Source organism: Desmodus rotundus, chromosome 4 (assembly GCF_022682495.2).
Source record: "Desmodus rotundus isolate HL8 chromosome 4, HLdesRot8A.1, whole genome shotgun sequence".
NCBI classification, from domain to species: domain Eukaryota; kingdom Metazoa; phylum Chordata; class Mammalia; order Chiroptera; family Phyllostomidae; genus Desmodus; species Desmodus rotundus.
Genome location: NC_071390.1, coordinates 19,837,543 through 19,859,067, shown reverse-complemented (window position 1 = coordinate 19,859,067; position 21,525 = coordinate 19,837,543). Strand labels below are relative to the sequence as shown.

The window sequence follows — 21,525 nt, the reverse complement described above, 5'->3', positions numbered from 1 at the left end:
CTGTAAACTCACTGGGTCCTCACAACAACTTGGAGAAGTGGGTAGGGGAGCTAAAATGACCCCATTTTATAGAAACAGACATCGAGGTCCAGAGAGGTGAAGTGACTTGCCCAGCATCACACAGCAAGTCTGTGGCATGGCCAGGGTTTGAACTCAGGGCTTCCTGTCCCCAGTGCTCGAGCTCCTCGCTCCACCCCACTGTCCAGAGAGTGAGACCAGGCTCTCTCAGGAGGGATGCGGACGGTGTGCCGGCACTGGCATTCAGGGCACAGGCTCGCAACGAGGTGATCCTGAACCCAGGGGCGTTGGGCTGGGCTTGAAAGATGGGTGGGATTTGGGGGGGTGCAGCAGGGAAAAGATATGTGGGGTCACGGAACGGCTTGAGCAAAGGTATAGAGAACACAGATTAGTGTTAATAGCTATAATAATAATTCCATAAAAATCGTTATAACTTCATAAATAACTCTATTATTATAGCAACCACTCATTGGGTTAGTTTTACACACATCATCTCATTTAATCCTCACAAGCACCCCATGAAGACAGTCTGCTGTGACCCCATTTTACAGATGAGAAAACTGAGGCCCCCAAGGGTCTCATGGTTAGTGACAGAGCTGCTGGGGTGGGAGGCAGCAGGGCTGGGTTCCAATCTGGGCTCTTTACTTTGGCTGGGTGACCTTGGTGAGTAACTTCTCTTTGAGGACCTGTGTCAGAGAGGTACTTGGGGCATATGGAGACACTGCTGTTAAGCCACATAGAGTGTGGTCATTGTCACTTGTATTGCTCCCTCCCTGCCTCTCCTCGGCAGTCCAGCCCAGCTGGCCTGCAAATCCAGGGCTCTGCCAGAATGGGTCTGGGGCAGAGCTTGGCGGGGGACAGTGAGGAGGTCACTCTGGAGGTAACATTGTGGCTGGGCTTCTCCCCTGAGGCCCCACTGAGAGGCAGGAATGTGGCCTGGAGCTGGTCGAGGGTCACCTGGAAGGCTGGCCAGGGTCTGGCAGCTCATAAGGAATGGGCTGTGGGGGGCAGTTTCCACTGTGTCAGCGGCAGCCTCGCCTATGGGGTGTGCCCCCACTATGGCTCCCAAGAAGCTTGTAAACCTGTCACTAGGGGGTGGTGCTTTGCTGGGAGCTCTGCTAGGAACCAGAAGGCAAGATTGGGGCTCCACCCAGGCCCAATATCTTGAAGCCTCATGCTGGGAGTGGCCAGCACCTCCTCCACCAGCCTTTCCCCACTACACCTGCCATCTTGGACTTGGGGGAAAATGAGCACTAGTATTAGATGCTGAGTAGGGTAAAGGACCCTGAACGTGGCATTGGAAGACCAGGGTTCAAGTCCCAGCTCTTCCACTTAGTTGCTGTGTGACCTCAAACAACTTGGTCAGCCAGTCTGAATCACAACTCACTCGTCCATAGAATGAGGAACTTCTGGGGTCAGAGTGTGAGTCAAAGTGCAGGGAGGGGGTCCTTTTAGATGGTATAGAACAGAAGCCCTGCCCCTGGCTGGTCCTTGGTACCTGAGCAGTTCTCAAGATGAGTTCTCATTTTGCTTTCTCTCCTTCCTCCCCCCAGACCGTACAGCCAGCTGAGATGGAGCGGGGAGAGGGCAAAAGCAGGGACAGCAGGGGTTGGGGCGGTAGTGACCCCCTGGTGAAGGCTGCCATGCTGGACACCTCTGAGGGCACTGTTCCTATTGTAACCCAGGAGAATGGTGCCCCCCCAGGGGCATGCAGGGCAGAGCCTATGTGGCTACGATGGTGGTCTTGGCCATTGTTCAAAGAGAAATGGTGCATCCTGGGCTAGGGCCATGGGCAGCGGGAAGGACAGAGGGGCAGAGCCCAGGGATGTTTATTTCTGTGGTGGGACTGGCGGGTTGGGTGCTGGGTGCTCAAAGACTCCGCTGGGGCCCGAGAGCATGGGGAGGCTGGTGGGTTAGGGCCAGGAATTCAGCTGGCGCTTGCCAAGTGCCAAGTGACCATGGTCCATAGACAGGAGGCATCCCGCAGGACGGAGAGGGTTTTCATGTCGTCCCCCCAGAGGTGGCTTGGTGGGAGTTGGTCACACATAGAGCTTGAGTACAGAGAGACGGGGCTGAGGACAGCTCCCGTGTCAGCCCCGGCACCCAGGGCTGTCCTGACAGCCTCAGGGACCACGCTGTGGCAGGAGGAGGCACGGGACTTGGCAGCCCCGGAATCGGTGAAGGTGCTTGGCAGCTGCCAAAGTACTCTCCTTGTACCCAGAGAGGCCAGGAAATGGCACGCCACTTCACAGATGCAGAGGGAACTTAAGGCCGAGAGGGCTAGGCGTGACCAGGCTTTGGGGACCCCTGTTAGATGGCCCAAATCCTTGGCACTGCCTGCGGTGGCGTGAGGGGGGCTGGGTTGGTCAGAGATCCCATCCTGGCCTTCCTGAGTGTAGTGAAGACCTGGTTTACTAGTCATTGCTGTTATTCCTTTTGGGGTTTAATTTATAGAAATAAAATTCATCCTTTTAAGTGAGTAGTTTGGTGAGTTTTGACAGATGTGTAAGCTGTATAACCACTACCACAATAAAAATACTGAGCATTTCTGTTACTTTAAGAAATTTCCTTTGTGCTGCTGTGCGGTCATCTCTCTTCCTCTTCCCCAGACCTGGATCCCCGCTGATCTTTGCAGCCAGACTCACGTAGATTCTGAGTCTGGCTTCCTTCACGAGCATGCTCTTGCGGTTCCTCCTCACCGGGCAGCGGCTCTGCTCATTGCACCGCAGCATGGTGTTAGCGGGGTGGATGTGCCATGTTTTATCTGTCCGTTCACCAGCGGAGGGCATTTGGGTTGTTTCCAGTTTTTGGTTATTATGAATAAAGCTGCTGTGCATTTATGCACTGGTCTTTGTGTGGGTATGTTTTCATTTCTTATGGGTAAGCGCCCCTGGGTGTGACTGCTGGGTCGTGCTGTGGGTGTTTAACTTTACGAGAAGCTGCCAAGCCATTTTCCACAGTGGCTGCACCATTTTGCATCCCAGTGGCCACGTGTGAGGACAAGGTATGAAAACACGGTTTGCATGTCTGTGTTTTGGTGGTGATACTCATATTGTAGAGCAATATAATATTGAACATAATAGAAGACTGGAGTGCTACAGGTGACGATTATGGGTGGTACATGGATGAACATTTGTTTCCACATTTTACCAGCTATGACCGTATATTCATGCACATTTAAAAAAATGTACCCAGCGCGCCAGACCCGGGCTTTCTTCGCTATTACTGCCGAATGGCCAAAACAGCCCTGCAGTCAGATTGCCCGGGCCCCCAGAGCCTCTTCGTGCTTGACGTGACCTTGGGAAGGCCATTCAATCTCTCTGAGGCTCAGATTCATCTGCTCATGTCCCTCTCTGCCTCTTAGGTTTGCTGAGGAAGTGGAACCAGTGAGTGCATGTAAAACTCCCAGTTCACAGCCTGGCACACGTCAGCACTTTATTAACAATAATTGCTGCCATTGTGATTAGGTGGGTGTGGCCGTGTGACGTGTATGTGTCCTACGTGCACTGTTTTGTATGCCCGTGTGTACATGAATCCAGGCGTGTGTGCACAGGGCATGTGGAAGGGTGTGATTCCTGGTCTGAGAGATAAGGGAAAGGATATGTCTCTTCCTTCTCTGACTTTTGGGTCCGGGTTACCTTCATGTGCTCACAGGTGTACGTGTGTGCTTGTGAGTGTGCATTTTGAGGCCACAGGTCTGGGTACACATTGTGCCTCCAGGGACCAGGGGTCCCCTGTTCCCCTTCTCCATCTGTTCTGCTGTCAGCCCCGGTGGCTGCACTCATGCTGCCCTTGCCCACCCCACACCCTCCCCGTGGAAGGGAGGCCCTGGGAATGACTCTGCCAGGGCCTGGGTCTCTGGCCCCTGGGGGTCTCCTCCACATTTACTCAGAGCCAGTGATTTCTGTGCCTTTACCCAGGGCCCCAAGTGGGGTGGGTCGGAAGAAGAGGAAGCACTTTGAAGGGATCTGAGGTCCTGCGGTTGGTCCATGGGGTGGAATCTGAGCAGAGGCTGGGAAGAGGGTGCCTGCAGGAGAGGCTCTGACCAGCTGCTGGGCTCAGGTTTTCAAAAATTGCTTTACTGAGGTATGATTGACACACAGAACCACATGTATTTAAAGTGGACAACTGAACAGGTTGTGACACATGCATACTCTCATGAAATTGTCGCCACAGTCGAGATGGTGAACATACCCGTTACCCCCCATGTTCCCTGGTGCCCATGGTGATCCCTCCGCCTCTCCCCCCACCATCCCCAGGCACCCGATCCGCCTGTTTTCACTGTAGCTTCCTGTGCGTTTCCTAGAGCTGATGCAAATGGGAGGGGGTGGAGGGGGAGGAAGGGTTTTGAGAGGAATGGACACCCTGCAGATGATCCATGAATTGTGTATACATTTTTTTAAGTGGGCTTGTTTCACTCAGAGTAATTGTTTTGAAATTCATCCATGTTGCTGCCCATATGAATGGTTCATTCCTTTTTTATGGCTAAGTAGTATTCCATCATATAGATGTACCACAGTAGATGTATCCATTCATCCGACAGGTTTTTTTTTTTTGCTTTCATTTCTACCTGTGTGTACATCCTAAACAATACGTAACATTAACTTTTACCAGAGGTATTTTTTGAAATTAAGAGTCCAGCTGTGCCTGAGGCTGGCATACACCCAATGGGTGCCTCTTCCAGGCAGGGCACCTGTAGCCAGTGCCACCCTTTGCTCTTCACCCCAACTGTCCCCTTCCCTGCAATGACCTCCCCTGCTCTGCACTGTCCAGGTGCCACTCAGCCTCTTCCAGGTAGCCTTCCCAGACTGTCTGGGTCTCCTCTGAGCAATTCCAGCTCTCACTGCTTGATGGTTTTCAAAGCCCTTGAGCACTGTTTGGCAATTCCAGTCTTATCTCCTTGGTAAAAGCAAAGCAGCGTGTGCCACCCCCACCCCCCACCTCATGGGCCTGGCATGTAGGAAGCTGCTCCAGAGAGGCCAGGAGGTTGAGCCACAGGGTATCCAGTTGGCCCTGGAGAGTGGACACTGGTGTCTGGGGCCCTCTGGGAAGGAGGAAGCAAAAATGCAAAAATAGTGCAAAGTGGTACAAACACAGCCTGGAGTGAAATCTGGGAGTCTTCCTCCCACCCTCTTTGCCCCTGTCTTCCCCTTCTTCCTGGTAACCCCTCCTCCCTTTTAGGGAGCGATAGGCTTCTGGGCAGGCCTGATGCTGACCAAACTTCCTGAATTATTAAGTTCCTGCCTTGGAGGGACCCAAATTTGAAACATTCCAGGCCTCTGTCGTATTCTGGGTTTTCTACTTCCCCACCTTCATCTCCCCTTCCTCCATGTCTGTCCTCAAGATGATGGGGTGACAGGGGCTGCCTTTCCTGATGGATGGGCACAGATCTTAGGGAAGAAATAAACACCCCCTGGCCCAAGGCTGTGCATTAATGCTGCCAGTGATGCTGATACGTGTCTTAGAGCCACAGGGTGGAGGCCACCCATTGTGCCAGGGAGGGGAAGTGAATTTCCCATGGTCACACAGCCAGTCTGGCAGACTCCAGCCATCTGATTCCTTGTCCCGTGTTCTTTCCTCTCTCTGCCTTGTCTCCTGGACACCAACCTTACCTGTTTGTGAAGCGCCTTTTCTTGGACCAAACCCTGTCCCTGTCTGTAGAAGAAAGAGCTGTAGCTCCCTGGCCAGGGGTTCTTGAGTCAGATCTGAGTTCTGTTTCTGTTAGGAAGCCTGGGTGAAGAGGCCACCTGTGTCCAAGATGCAGCCAGCTTCGGGTGAAGCGGGAAGGCGGCTGGGGTGGTGGGAAGTGGCCCTGAAGGAGGGAAGAGATGGGCGTGGTCTTGGGGCTGCAACGCCTGCCCCACCCACCTTCCTGGTCTCCAGTGGTGGCCCAGCCCTATCAGTCCAGCTCCAAGGCCTTCTCTTCCTTTTCCCCTCCGCCAGGAGGCCTTCCTGAGAAGTGACCTGCCTGTTTGTCCTTTTGGCACTTATCGCTGCCTACCATTTCTATTGTGATTTCTGTCCATGTCTTACCTCCCTTCCTGGACTGTTGGCTTCTTGAGGACAGGATCCACATATGTTTCATGTCTATATCTTCAGTGCCTAGGACAGGGCTTGGTATTCAGCAGATACATAATGAATATTTATTGAATAAAATAAATGATGGTAGTAGTGAGTGACAATGTGTGGTGGCAGGTGTTGGTAAGAAATGCTGATTTGTCACAAAGGTTGATGGTAGAAGGTAGATGGTAGTAAATACTAGTGAGAAACAGTAGATGGTAGTTGTTGGTCGTGGGGGTGGGAGGTGGAGGGTGGAGGGTGAGGGGAGGTGGAGGGTGGAGGGTGAGGGGAGGTGGAGGGTGGAGGGTGAGGGGAGGTGGAGGGTGGTGGGAGATGGTGGGTGGAGGGTGAGGGGAGGATGAGTGTAGATGATGGTGGATAATAAATGGTGGCAGGGGGTGAAGTGGGACATAACAGCAGATGGGAGCAGGAGGATGGTGGCAAAAGGTGGCAGTGATGGTAGGTCGCCACGATGGTGAAAATACTGGGTAACTTCTGCGTATGTCCCACCTGTCTGCCCTTCCCTGGGAGACCCTAGTCCAGCTCTTGGAATGCCAAGTTCTCTGACACTGTGGCTTTTTTTTTTTTTTTTTTTGCAGACTCCATTGGAGGTCCCTTCCCTGTCACCTCTCACCGATGCCACCACAAACAGAAGCACGGCCCGCAGGTACTGCCCGGTGGGGTGCTCCTGGCCACACCGCTGCTCTTCCACCCACACACCAAGGGCTCCCAGATCCTCATGGACCTCAGCCACAAGGTCGTCAAGAGGCAGGCCAGCTTCTGCAACGCCATCACTTTCAGTAACCGCCCGGTCCTCATCTATGAGCAAGTCAGGCTGAAGGTGGGCTTCCCTCCCTGCTCTCTGTCACCGCATCACCCTGGGCCCCTGAACTTCATCCCCCGCCCACCCCGGCACTGCCTCCTCTTAGGCCATCGCTGCACCCTCCACCTCCTCTTTCCTCTCTGCTGCCGCTTCTCCTCTTCCTTGTCCCTCCTCTTTCTGTCCCCTCTTCCTTCTTCCTTTCTCAACCTTCCCTGCATGCAAAGAAGGAAGGGTGGGGGGTGGCCGAGTGGCCGTGGGGACCACTAGCTCTGGCCAGGCTGGTGGGAAGTCTCCTGGGGAGGGAAAGGAGCCCAAATGGTGAGCAGGCTGGACAGTGTGACCCTCCACGGGTGCCTGCTTGGAGGTGGTCTGCAGAGAAGGGCACACTCCCGTCCCCTGGGGCTCACTGAAGTGGGGGAGAGGCTGGGCTGGCCTGCGGGCTGATCTGCTCACTACCGTCCAGATCACCAAGAAGCAGTGCTGCTGGAGTGGGGCGCTGCGCCTGGGCTTCACGAGCAAGGACCCCTCCCGCATCCACCCTGACTCGCTGCCCAAGTACGCCTGCCCCGACCTGGTCTCCCAGAGTGGCTTCTGGGCCAAGGCACTGCCTGAGGAATTTGCCAATGAGGGCAACATCATCGCCTTCTGGGTGGACAAGAAGGGCCGCGTGTTCTACCGCATCAACGACTCAGCCGCCATGCTCTTCTTCAGCGGGGTCCGCACGGCCGACCCGCTCTGGGCCCTGGTGGACGTCTATGGCCTCACACGGGGCGTCCAGCTGCTTGGTGAGTGCCCACTCTCTTCGGCCCCTTAGGTGCAGGGCACACATCCAGGTGCTGTCATTTGAAGGGGAGCTAAGACTCTTCAGGCTGCTCCCAGGTGCCCAGCACAACTCCCAGTCCAGGACGCCCCCCAACTCTCTGCACTTGTGCCACGAAGACTCTGGGTACAAGTCAGCCCCCTGACAAATTGGTGTGTCTCCACAAGGAGCCTGCAGGGGCTTCAGCTTACTCATCTGTAAAGTGGGTTGATGAGAAGAATAAATTCAGTTAAAGAGGCTGCAAATAAAGTGCCCAGCACAGTCCTGGGTACCACATGAGGGCCCTGCCAATGCCCGTTCTCCCCATCTCCCATCCCTGCAGAGAAAAATGCCATGGAGGTGGTTGAAACTTTTTTTTCTTTTTTCCCTTTCTGACTTCAGAGCCTAGAAGCAGTGAAACTAATTTTTCAAAGCACCTTTTTTTGAGTAAAAAAGATGGGGGTGGGGTGGGGACAGGAGGGAGACTGAATGTAAAAACAAGGAATCGTCAGAAGCCTTTCTGTTTGTTGAGTTCCCAAAACCAGGAGGCTGTTTTTATTAATTAATAGTTTGGGAAGCTTCTGGTTTTCAGCTCAATAAAAGTGGTTTCACATTCACACGGATGTGGTCAGGCTCTTCGGGGTCCCAGCAAGCGCAGCAGGGCGCCGGGACCACCACGGATAATGTGCTTTCTGCAGGGCTCCTCACCAGTTACGGAAAGGGCAGCGGTCATGCTCCTGGGCTGCAAAGTCAGGCAGACCCAGGCTGGACCTGGCCCGTGCCCAATTAGTAGAGCCAGCGCTATGAGACCTCAGTTTCCTCATCTCTAAAAGGGGAGTAGGAATAATTGTTTTCAGGGTTCTTTTGAAGGCTCAAAGAGCTGAGTTATGTGTGCCTGATGCACAGTAGGTATTCAGTGACTGCCAGTCATCCCCACTCATCCTGGAGTGGGCAGTGCTTAACCTAAGGTTCAAGTGAACCCCTTCCTGCTGCTCTGGTGTCCTCAGGGCCCCACTTCAAGGCGCTGGGGTCCCAAAGCTTGCATTGGTGCTCCAGCCTGGAATCTTCTGTTTGAGGCTCAGTCTTCTCATTTGTAAAGTGGTTGGGAATACTGTGACTTAGCCCAGGGCTTGGCCACTTGGTGGGAGACAAAAGAATGTCTCAGCTTTTGAGAAAGTCACAGTCTTGTTGTGGGAGGGGGATAAAGGAAGTGGGGAAAACATTCTTGATTTTCCCTCAGCAAAGAATGCCCTTTCTCCTAGTCCCCAAAGATCAAAATCCCACTTGGGCTTCAAGGCCCAGCTTATAAGCCACCTCCTCCCTGAAGCCTTCCAGGGTGGGACTCTCTTCTCTGTTTCTTGTGTCCTGCTGTGTGGCACCTGCACTTCTCTAAGTGCTGAGGCACTGGCCGTGCCTTGGTCCATTCATATGTCTGTTCCCACACAAGACAGGGAGGGCCCTGAGGAAGGAACCCATGTCTCAACCGGCCAGCTTTCTCTCCAGAGTGGAATCTTGTACTGAGCATGTGGAGGATGCTAGGGAACATTTGCAGGGTGGGTAGGGAAGAGAGCTGCAGTGGAGAGATGACTCATTAGATGGAGGTGAGGGTGTGTGGGGAGGAGGTGGGGGGTGATATACACCCAGTAGGGCTTGCAGACCGCCCCGGCCCACTGGGAATTAGGGAAGACAAAGCAAACTCCCCAGACATGATCAGCACCTAACATAAGAGCAAAGAGTAAATCACTAAATGGTGTGGTCATAGGATCCCTTCCATCTGTGGAGATGGTTTCCCTCCAGTGATCTCATTTAACCTCTCAGCAGCTGGCCTGGAGAGGGTGTTTTTTATCCTCATTTGCCTGGGAATGAATTGAGGCTCACGGAAGACCTGGCTTGCCTGTGTAGGGATGTGGCAGAGGTGGGACCTGAACTGGGTGTTCTGTTGCCCAAAGCAGTGCCTTTCCAATGACCCTCCAGTGGGTTTAAGCCTGAAGGGAGGCAGGAAGTCAGAGGAGGCTGAGGTCAGTGAGGGAGGATGGAGTTCAGGAAGGCTTCTTGGAAGAGGAGGCTTAGGCTGCGTCTTTAAATTCCAAGATAGTGGGGTGGCAGGGGTGGGGGGTGAGGAATAAGGGGAGTGGAGATCAAGGGGACATGCCAAGTGAGATGGGGCTTCCAAATCTCAGGGGCTGAAGGAGGGGCCTGGAGGATAATTTGAAAGGCCCCACCCTGGGGCAGAGCCCAGACAGCCCGCCTGACCCAGCCCCATTCCCTTCTTTGCCTATAAATGGGTTTTCACGCAGCATTTTTAGTTTCATTGGATTTCCCGGCAGGCTCCTCTCTGCACACCCGATAGCGGTAAGGCCCCAGCTGATCTCTGTCCCAGCTGTAAATTACCACAATCCCCGAGCATTTTCAAACACCGATTATGGCCCCTAAATTCAATCAGCCAATTATAATGTCTTCATTTGTTCTTCCTAAGTGGATTTTTAAAAAAGAGGTACATGGAGGACATCGTTGGCGGCCAGCGTGCCACTCTGTGCCCTCCTTTGGTGGTCTGCCCTCTGGGTGTGCCTGCTGGGGGCAACTTTCCTCCCTCCCCCCACTTCCCATGTCCCCCTCTTCTCGCCTGCACTTCACTGCACCTGGGGCCTCCTGAGCCTCCCTCCATCCCTCCACCCTGGCTCCTCTGGCTCCTCCAGCTCCTCGGGGTTCCCTGCTCTCCCTCCTCTGAAGAAGTCTCTCTGTCTTGGTGACTCTGAGGACGGGCCTGTCTGTCCTGGTGTAACGGTCCCCCAAACCAGTGTCTCATCTTTAGAGATTTCCTGGCAAGCCTGCTCTTTCCCCTCCTGCCTTTCTCTGGAACCTGTCACCCAAGCCCCCCAAACCCTACCTGGGCAGTGTCTGCTCCTCAGACCAGGGACACCTGGGGTACCTGACGTATAGCAGGCTCGAAAGGTAGGCCACGGATGGATTGGCCATCTCCCCTGACAGAATGGAGACAGCGCTGCTGTCTGTCCCTGATTGACACCTCCAGGTGGGTGCCCCACCCCCTGCTCCCTGCCCTAACCACAACCCAAGTCCACTGGTGCCTGCGCCCCGCCCCTCCAGGCCCCTGCAGTGCTGCAGGCCCTCCATGCTCTTGTTATGCAGAGCACCCTCTTCCCTCAGGGCGCTCTGGCCCAAGCCTGTCTGGTATCTCCAAGAATAACAGCTTCCTACCTCCAGGAAGAAGGACCTGCCAGCAACTAAATAAATACAAGTTTTATGGGGTGATTAATATAATACTTGGAAAGATAAGCTCCTATCCCAGTTTTTCAAACTCTCCCTGCTCGTCTCAGAAATGTTGGCTCTAGAAGAGCAGCCATGGGTCCTGGCAGAAAGCTGGTGAGGAAAGATCCACTTACAGGGTGCTCCTGAGCACCCCTCTGTGACCGCCACAGCCTAGGTACTGTGCAGGGGTGCGGGAGACACAAGAATTGGAAACCCCTCTCCTTGAAGAGTGTTTACACTGGAGGGTGATGGGGCACACCATTTAACTGTTCTGAGGTGACCAAAACCCAATCCTGCAATTAAGTGAATGGCTGAAAGGTAAAACTGGGGTAGGGGTGAAGGGGTGCAGCTGGGGAGCAACCCAGGAGGACTTCCTGTAGGAGATGAGTTTCAAGTCAGGAACCCAAGGAGGTAAAAAGAATGGACTGGCTGAGGAGGAGTAACTTAGGCCAGACAGGAGGGGTATGCAAGGAGCAGGGTGGGGGGATTAGCAGTCATCAGGCAGCAGAGCCTTCAGGGGAGGGGATGAGCAGAAAGGTAGTAGGGTGACTTATGGAGAAGGGGTGTGCACGAGTGGGGGAATCTATAAAAGTAGAAATTTTCCAGCAGCTTCTGGGCTGTCATGGTTTTCAGTAAGAGGAAATATGGCCTGTCCAAACTCTCCCACCAGTCAGAAGCCACGCCAGGCCTGGAATTCGGATCTCCCAGGCTGCTCTGGGCATAGGGTCAATGTGAGATTTATTGCCTCGTCAAAGTGGTAGTGGCTGAGCCCAGGAGGGCTTCAGGTGGGGGTTCCCAAGGGCGCGTGGCATTCTGCTTCTTCCCAACGTCTGCCCAGGCTCCCAGGTCTTGGTAAAAGATCTCGCCTGCCTGCTGAGGAGGGAGATGTACGGGGACTCCCAGAGTAAGCTTTCTGAGGGTCAGGCTGCTGCTGGGCCAGTCCCTTGGGTGGTGGGCCAGCCTGGCTGTCCTGCAGGGTGAGGCCTAGGCCTCTCTGTAGATAGGCCCCGGGCCAGGTCTCCCCCCTGGGGTGTGTCTAGGCCTGGCAGCACAAAGAGTGCGAGCCATCTCTGGCTGGCTGAGGACCACACTGCCATCTGGGGCTTCCGCTTCCCAAGCTAAACCAATATTTACCTTCAGCTGTGGCTGCCAGGGGCTGAGAGGCAAATATTAGTTTAAGGAGCCTGAGCCAAGCTCTTGGGTTGAGGAAAAGAGCTGAGGATGCTGATCGTGATTTCTTTTTCTTCGACAGTTTTCATTTCTTCTTGATTCAAAAATATCTTGCTGTTCCTTCTGCTTCAGAGACTTTTCCAGGCACTTTTTTTCTGCTCATCCCAAATTCTGCCAAATAGATGAGGGCCCAACCCCAAACCTCCCCTCTACCAGGAAGACCGCCTGACCTCTGCTCTCGATGACCCTTCCTCCTCCTGGCCATTTGAAGCACATGCAGGTCGAAGTGGTATTGGCAGTTGTGCAGCATGCCCTGCTTTTCAAGAACTGCATAAAAGCCTCTAAGTATTTATTACAAACAAAGTTATTATGCCCATTTTGCAGATAGGGCCATTTTGGCCCGGCTCTGAGAAGTCTGGCTACTTGCCCAAGGTCACACGGCTTGGTGGAGCCGCACCTTGAGTCCTGGACTGTGGCTATATTACTTCCCAGCTTCTCTCAATATAAGTCCATCCTTAATAGGTCTCCCTATTAAGTCTGGATTCCCCCAAGTGCGGGGACTGTGGACCTCCTTTGTCATCTAGAGTAGAGCTTACAAGAGTGCAAACCAAACCATCAGGGATCAGCCGTATACGTTAGGTACAGATAGGCCACCAGGGGCCCAGCCTGGCTGAAGAAGGCCAGCATCCCGGCAGCCCAGCATTAGGCTGCCCAGCATCCTGCTTCAGCCAGCGGAGAGGGTTGGGCTGCCTATCTCGCGGTTCCCGGAAGGCTCCTGAGGGTTATCTGTTTCTGCTGTTAATGGTGTACTCTAGTTTGATGCCGTAATGAATATATAAGGTGCAACCATATATCATTGCCAATATTGAATTTTTTCTAATGTCCAGAAATGGCAATTTCACGTTTCCACCTAGTATCTCTTCGGCCCAAGATTGAGTTCTGGGGACCTTGGAGAGATCTGGGGCACCCAGGGTGGGGTGTGTGTATAGGAGAGGGGTCAGGGCCTGGCAGTCTTGGGGACAAAGCCCTTATTTCAGAAGCAGGTGACCCAGCTGAATCAAGACTTGACTCGGCCACTCACTAGCTCTGGGCAAGTCCCTCAGCTTCTCTGTGTCTCAGCCACCTCCCTGTTATTTGTACATAATTATCATGCACCATTTACATCACAGATAGTCTGTGAGGCTCACAGATATGCGGACACAAGTGGGAAAGGCTATTGTCTGTAGGTTAGAATGGAACACCTAATTTACACACCTCACCAAAATAGAAGAATCCCCAAGCCAGTTCTCTCACCGGAAGAGGGGGCCTTAAAACCAAGTCCCTATGGCTGAACGAAAGTCAAACCATGAAATCTAGATGATTTCTTGGACCAAGATTGATGGTTCCCCAGCTGGGTTCCTTGGAACACTGGGGGCCCACAGAGGCCCCTCTTTGGTGGCTGAGTTGTGGCACTCTGTGGCCACCTCTTAGACTTCAAGCAGAGCTTTTGGCTCCATTGGACAAAAGGATTCCGCTGTTTAAAAAAGAGTTTGAGAACCACCAGACCCAGTCATTCCAAGAACCTATACATCTGCATCAAAGACTCTGTGGCTTGAATATTCTATAAATCTAAGACTCTGGGACTCTGGGACATTCTGTCCTTTCCTTTGTGAGCCTCAGAAAGTGTGTGCCTTTTTTTTTTTCCTCTTAGCTTTCCTGTGGTTTTATGTGGAGAGGGTTGAGGCGGGTGTGGGTTCCGAGGTACTTCCCAGAGGGGTGGAGAACGCCTCGCACATCCAGCCAGGCACCTGCCCTCTCGGCTCCTTCCTCTGCCCCGGTGCCAGATGGAGACAGGCAGGAGGGTGTTTATGGAGCCAAACAGGGGTCGGCAGATACCCGCCAGCCGGCTAGGAGGCTGCTGGCTGACCCGTGCTTAAAGATTATCCAGAGCTCTGGATGTGAGAATCTAAACAAACAAGGCTCGGGCTGATGTCGGGCCCTGCTCCCTCCGCTGCCTGTCCCTCCAGGCCCCCTGCACCTGTGCCCAGGCCCGGGTCACCCTGCACTGGCTGTCAACGTGTGGGAGGGCCGGAAGGTCTGGGTGAGCTCTGGCCCTCGTGCCCTCCGCCTGGCCCTTCTCCACTCCCTTCCTTTCTCCTCCCTACTGGCCCTGCTCGGAATGTTGTCCAGGCGTTCGCTCACACGTTTCCCACCCGAGTGCCTCTCACTTCCGTCTGTCAGTCTAAACCCTATTGTCCTTCAGGGCCCAGGTCAAGTTTTCTTCTTTCCAAGACACTGTCTCTGACTCACCCTGAAACAGGAAGGAGGACCTCAGCCTCAGTTGGAGAGGGATATTGATCCTAAAAGGGGTCTTCATCCTAAAGAAGAGAAGGCTCTTTTTTCTTCTAAAAGGGACCCCAAGGAGTAGACAGATATAGGACACACAGGGACCCATGCAAGGAGAGTTTTTCTAATAGTTATTCAGAGGTAGGGAGGTGGTGAGCTTCTTGTCCCTAGGGGTATTCTAGCTAAAGCTGGGTGAGAACTTGGCAGAGAGAAATAGATTTCCTCCTCCTTCTTTAAGGTCCCATCTAACCTGAGAATCTAAGAATTTTTGTAATGAAATTGTATTCAAGTATTTTCATGCCTCCAAGCTTCAAACCATCTAAGGGCTACTGGCTCTCCAGGGCCCGGGTCTTGGCTTCTCCCTCTCTCCCTGACCCCTGCCCAGGGTCGGGTGCACTGTGGGTCAGTGAGTGGGTGCTCTGTGTGCCACCCTGAGGGGAGGAAACCACTGGCTCGGGCCTCCCTGCCCTTTGCAGGGCCTGGTTGTTTCTGCCCTGCCCAGAGGATCTGCAGAGCCACCGCCAGGCACCAGATTAGGCAGGAGCTGAAGATGAGCAAATGCCTTCCTGAAAAAGGGGACAGGAAAGGGGGGCCAGCTTAGCAGCTTCTCCCAGGGCCTTGTACCACCCCTCCCCCCATCATAAAACCTCCAAAGTGGGCAGCCGTGTGTCCCAGGCACAGATTACATAACTTGTTGCTTCCAAATGTGGGGCCATCCCACTGCTTGGGGTTATAGGTTGCCTGTCTGGTTTTTCCAAGCTGTCTCCCAGGGCTCAGTCCTGGGCTGCGGTTGGTCCCATGGTGTTCTCCCCTGGCTTTGGGAGTGGGGACCCTTCCCTGACCTCCCACTTGATGTCAGCTCACCCAGCTGTGACCCTGGCTGTTCCTCTGGAGGGGGCTCTGACCCGCTGCTCGATCTCAAGTTTCATCTATTTCAGGGCCCTGGCACAGCTGGGCACTGCGATGGGGTGGTTATTTTGGAGTTTGCTGGTGGCCTGCAGCTGCTCCTGACCTCAAGAGGTGGAGGGGATGGGAGAGAAGACATGGTCGGGCTGGGCATTGGCCCCAGGGATTCCGTTTTTAGCTGTTTCCCAGCATCTCCTGACTCCTGCAATATTTCAAGCCAGGCCAACATTTTCCTGCCTCTTCTCCTTTCTTTCTATCCCCCACCACTTCTCCTTCCTTTTCTTCTTTCTCCTTAAATCTCCACTGGTAGGTTCTCCTTCCTGGTCTTTAGTTGGCGATGTCATTCAGTGATTTTTGTCTTGGGTGTCCATGGTGACTACTGTAATGTCCGACATTTGGGTTCAAAAAGTTCATTGCCTAAGTGCAAGTGGACCTGACTTTGGTTGGCAAAGTCGACCTGAGCCAACACTAATATCTGAATTTTTCCAGTACCCAGGAGCCAGGGGCTTCCCCCGCTACCTCTGACCCCTATGACAACATTGAAAGGCAGATGTCATTATGCCTGTTCTGTCTATGAGTGATCTGAGGGGGAAGGTTGCTTACCCACAGGCCACTGGCCAAGTGTTGGATTGGACGTTGAAACTCACGCCTGTCTCACCCCAAAGCCCATGTACTTTCTTCTCAGCTGCCTGGCATGTGAAAGATAATAACAGTGGCTCATAGTAACCTAGTGATTACTGTATGCCAGGTACCTCCTAGGTGCCTTGTGGGGCCTTATTCCACTTCATCTTCACAGCATCCCTTCTGAGGGGAGTATGAGAACACAGACTTTGTACCGATCAGTAAATGCTCACTGCTGAAGAAGAGGGGCCCGGAGAGGTTAAGCTATTTATCCAAGGTTGTACAGCTAGGAAATGGCAGAGCCAGGATTTGAACACAAGCTGCTGACTTCTAAGTTGTTGCACTTATGCCCCTATCTTGCCTCCCAGTATGTGGAGACTGGTTACTGAAAAACCTGAACTACTCTTTGGTTGCACTGTTAGAAGTATAGTGCATTTATCAAGGGAGGTGATGGCCACACTGCCTTGAGCTGGTCAGGGCGCCTCTGGAGCCTGGGGTCCAGCTCCGTTCATTGTCTAGTAGGTGGAAGGCTGTGTGAGGGCTCCGAGTGCTCCCTGAGGAGTTGGCTTCAGTATGGGGCTGAAGCAGTGGGTATACATACAAGGAGGCATATTTTAGTTTAAGAGAAGGAAACACTTTTTAAAAGTCAGAGGAGCTCAACGATGGCGCAGGTCTCCTGGGGGGTAGTGAGCACCCAGCGGTGGGCATATTCACGTGGAAGAGGACCGCGTGTTCAGGGAGAAGGGGCAGAGACCAGGATGACACTCATCCAGGCACACTCGGACTCGGTTTTGAGGGCCTGCCCCGCTCTGTGGACTCCGACTGATGCTCCTGAGTGTGGGGGTGGGGAGAGGAGTGTGGGGACCCATGTGCGTGGGCCCCTCTGACAGCCTCGTTCCTGTGGGCCCTGGCTGGGCATCTCTTAGCCCTTGTTCCTCCTCACTCCGCTGTCCCTGTTCCTTCCCCTCCCTGTCTCCAACCCTCTGGAGTCCTCAAGGCCACTGTCTGGAATCCCTGAGGGGTTGGGGAGTGGGGCGTGCTCCCTGTGGTCCAGGCCAACCCACAGCCTTCCCTAGGTCCCCATTTTGTCTCCTGTGTCTCTCCCTCCTGCTCAGGCCCCCTTGCCTCTGCCTCGCCACAGCCCCCCAGCCTGTCTGCACCTTCGCTGTCACAGAGTCAATTCCCTGGAATAATCGCATTTTCCAGTCGGCTCCCTTCTCCTTGCCAAGCACGATGCTGGGAAATCCCAACCAGCCAGGCCCCAAGAGGCTTCTCCAGAGAGACAGGGCACTTAAGGGAGGGCCAGGCACCCTCTCTTTGCTTGGGCCCAACCCACACTGTGCCTGGAAGGGGATGGGGGTGGGTGGGAGAGAACAAAACTAGGGAGGCTTCAGGGACTGTCTCTGGGTTCAGCTAGAGCTGGGTTCTGGCCTCTGCTGGTCATACCAATTCAGCCCCCCAGCTTCTGCTCTCACACCGAGTACCCCAGCCATCCTTACCGAGTTCCTGGAGAGAAAGCATGATTCCTCCCACGGGGAGGCTCAGAGAAAAGACTCCCTGGGAGGGGTTGGCCCATGATGTGGCCCATGGAGGCATTAGCCAGATTTGGGGACTCCCACAGAAGGGGTTCAATAGAAAGAAGGGCCTGAAGTGAAGACTGTGGCATCGGGAGTCGGACAGACCTTGCTCAGTCCTGGATCTGCCACTTCACTCCTGTGACATTCACCTCTGAGCTTTATCTGTACAGTGGGAGCACCTCCACGGGGAGCTTTAAGGATGAAATGCAGGCAGGATTCACTGTGCACAATGACTTTTACTATAAATTACAGGGCTTCACACAGCTGGACGTGACACAGCCATTAAAAAATATGGTGTTAGCCCTGGCCAGGTGGCTCAGTTGGCTGGACGGACCATCTGCCTGTACACCAAAAAAGGTTGTAGGTTCGATCCCCAGTAGGGCGTGTACTGGAGGCCACTGATCGATGTTTCTCACATTGATGCTTCCCTTTCTCTCTCCCCTTCCTTCCCTTCCTCTCCCTCTAAAAGCAATAAAAACATATTTTTGGGTGAGGATTAAATATATATATATAGGTATGTATGTGTACAGTGTTGGAAACATAGTCATTGGCATGAAAAAGTATTCAGGACATAGTGAGCATAAAAGATAGCTTTGAAAAGGAAATCTTTATAGCAGTGTTCTTAGTCTGGAGTCTATGCCCATGGGTGGCTTTATGTGATTCACGGATGCTCTAAAATTATCCACATTTAGGGAGAATGTGCATTTTTCTATGGAGGGGATAGGTCAGAGTTAGCACATTTTCAAAGGGAGTTGATACCCATACGAGGTTAAAAACTACAGGTGTTTATATAGCATGGTTCAATTTTTGCATTAAAAGTGTATGCAAAAATTTATATTGAAAAAAAAAAAAGACGGCAAGGTTATGCATCCAAATATTCATAGTACTTTTCTCTGGATGGCGGGTTGACAGGCAATTATTTTTCCTTTTTGCTGAACTGTCTTTTCTACAAAATACAGTCTGTATGGCTTGTATGATTAAAAAGAGACAAGTTTTGATTTCCTATTAAGTCACTTTCAAAAAGGATCGCTTGGAGGAATTCGCTCAGTCTCTCTCAGCTGCAGTGTCCTTATGTGGCAACAGTAACTTCCAAAGGTAACTGCGGGGACAAGATGACACAATTTATGCAAAGAGGAGTTCTAGGGCTGTCAGCAGCGCATTCAGCACTGCTTTTATTTCCTGCTGGTCTGCGAAGTGCTCAGGCCGTTCCCGTTGCTGAGGATAAAGAGAGAGGGCCACAGGAGTTAAATTTTAAAAATATCTTTTATAAGCGAACCATTTAGAAGCCATTGTGTTTTCTAACTTTGTTACCGGGACCCCAGTATTTGAGTCCCTCTTTGCGCAGTGGCCCAAAAGAAATGCATGAGCAGGAGTTCGTAGTATAGAAAGAAAAAGTTTAATAGTGAATCGGCACTCTTTAGAGGCAATCCTCTAAAGACCCAGCTCCCCAGTGGAGTCTAAGTTACAGATTATATAGGGCAAAATCATAAGTCAGGGTGTGTGTGTGAGTGTGTTAGTGGGGTGGGGCGGGGAGTGCTCCAGGTTGTGCTGGAAGCTGATTGGTCGAAACTGAGGTAAAGGTAATAAATCCTTCCTTCAGGTCTTGACAACAGCTTTGAGGTCAACAGCTTTGATGTCGGCATCCCTCTGTCTGGTTTCATGAAAAAGTAGCCAGGAGGTGTTTACACCTTAGGGCTCAGGAGCTGAAACAGACCTTCGGACAGGATGCTATCTTTAGCTCGGGAAGTCCAGACAGTGACCATTAGTCAGGCCCAGGATATTGTCTTCTGCTGCCTCTGGGTTGAGGGGAGAGGCTAGGTCTATGGAGGCCAGTAGAGAGAGGTGATTTCCAGAGCTAGGGTTCAAAGCTAAATTTAAAGTCATAAAGACCCTTGGTTTCAACTTCGGTGTCTTTCCTTCTAGCCTTAATCCTTTGCTTAAGCAAGTAGCAGTTCAGCACAATTTTGGTTGCCTATTTGCTCCTTCGTCCTAATTATTTTCAATGCCTTTCAAAGTCCAGTGTTTTCTAAGGCTAGTCGGAGGATGGGCGCAGGCGATGGGGACTGACTCCTTCGTGGCCCGCCTAATGGTGCCCCGTCTCTCCCCTCCCCGTCACAGACAGTGAGCTGGTGCTGCCCGACTGCCTGCGGCCGCGCTCCTTCACCGCCCTGCAGAGGCCGTCCCTGCGGCGCGAGGCCGAGGATGCCCGCCTGTCCGTGAGTCTGTGCGACCTCAACATGCCGGCCGGGGAAAGCGACGAAGCCACACCGGTCCCTGGCTGCCCCATCCCGCAGAACTCGCTCAACTCGCAGCACAGCCGCGCTCTCCCAGCTCAGCTCGACGGCGACCTGCGTTTCCACGCTCTGCGCGCAGGCGCACACGTCCGGATTCTGGATGAGCAGACGGTGGCGCGCCTGGAGCACGGGCGAGACGAGCGCGCGCTCGTCTTCACCAGCCGGCCCGTGCACGTGGCCGAGACCATCTTTGTCAAGGTCACGCGCTCCAGCGGTGCACGACCTGGCGCGCTCTCCTTTGGCGTCACCACGTGTGACCCTGGCACGCTGAGGCCTGCCGACCTGCCCTTCAGCCCAGAGGCCCTGGTGGACCGCAAGGAGTTCTGGGCCGTGTGCCGCGTGCCCGGGCCCCTGCACAGTGGTGACATCCTGGGCCTGGTGGTCAACCCTGACGGCGAGCTGCACCTTAGCCACAACGGCGTCGCTGCGGGCATGCAGCTGTGCGTGGACGCCTCGCAGCCTCTCTGGATGCTCTTCGGTCTGCATGGGGCCATCACGCAGATCCGCCTCCTCGGTGAGTGCTCCCAGCCATGTGCCAGCCTCCACAGCACCCCGAGGCTGGCCTCAGCTGTCGTCCTCAACACACCCAGCATTGAGGTTTCCTGGAAGAGGGGGCCAATCGGTAGGGGAACATAGGGGCCAGCCCATCTTGAGGAGTTGCCAAGGAGCCACATACACTGAAATGAGTTCTGGGCGGGACTCCATGGCTCTCATATCTCACCAGATGCACCCTGGGGAGGGGAGAGGAGCTTGGATGTTTGAGTTTTACTTTCAGAATCTGATTAACGCACATTCCCCCAAATACGTAATACTATAAATGGTCCAGGTACACTTACTCCGGTGGCCACTTAAAAAGAGAAAATAGTGTTTCCACCAACGTTTAACTTTTGGGGGCTCAGTTTCCATTTCTCCCAAATGGTAATAAAGGCTTCCATCTTTAAGTTGGTTGTGGGTCCAAATAAGAAAAAGAGGTTGGTGTGTCAGTAGCCAAGTGACTGTGTAGGGTGGTGCCTGGGTTGGGGGCTCTGTGGCGAACCCCCGAGCAGAAGGCTTTGGAGGAAGTGGGGTTGCAGAAATCTGAGCCTTACTTTCCTGCATGTGAATGGACAGACTTGGATGTGGGGTAGGTAAGCCATGTTTCCCGGAGTGTTCTGTGGGTTAGTTGTCTGTTGAAAAAGGGCTCTTGGGTGAAAAACGCTTGGCAGATACTGAGTTTTTAAAAAGCGGGACTGCTCAGAGTCTTTAATATGCACTATGAATCTATAGGGAGGGAGTGGTGGTGGTTACGTGTGGTTATTTGAACCCAGTTTGACCAGAAACCTTTTTTTTTCACAAAGCATCCCTCTGGGAGTGGGGTGTCCAACCTTTTGGCATCTCTGGGCCACACTGGGAGAAGAGTTGTCTTGGGTCACACGTTAAACACATTGCAACACAAAAATCACACAAAAAATTCATAATGTTTTAAGTGAATTTACGACTTTGTGCTGGGCCACATTCAGAGCCATCGTGGGCTGTGGGTTGGACACCCCTGCTCTGGAATCTTACCTCAGAGTGAGCAGGCGTCCTTGCTTCCCAAATGCCGGTCTGCTAATCACCTGCAGTGGACTGGACTGGTTTCACTGGACTCACTTGGAGAACCCACTAAAGTGCAGATTCTTGTGTACC

General features: G+C 53.2%; 1 protein-coding gene across 3 annotated transcripts in view; it reads left to right on the top strand.

Annotated features, from left to right (window-relative positions):
- Window positions 1–21,525, top strand: part of NEURL1 (neuralized E3 ubiquitin protein ligase 1) — a 77,267-nt gene that overhangs the window by 51,003 nt on the left and 4,739 nt on the right. For all 3 annotated transcript variants that reach the window (XM_024555565.4, XM_053923204.1, XM_053923203.1), the window contains exons 2-4: window positions 6,678–6,919; window positions 7,365–7,686; window positions 19,685–20,374. In XM_024555565.4, the coding sequence (XP_024411333.2) occupies window positions 6,678–6,919; window positions 7,365–7,686; window positions 19,685–20,374 (1,254 nt within the window). The remainder of the gene's footprint in view (window positions 1–6,677; window positions 6,920–7,364; window positions 7,687–19,684; window positions 20,375–21,525) is intronic.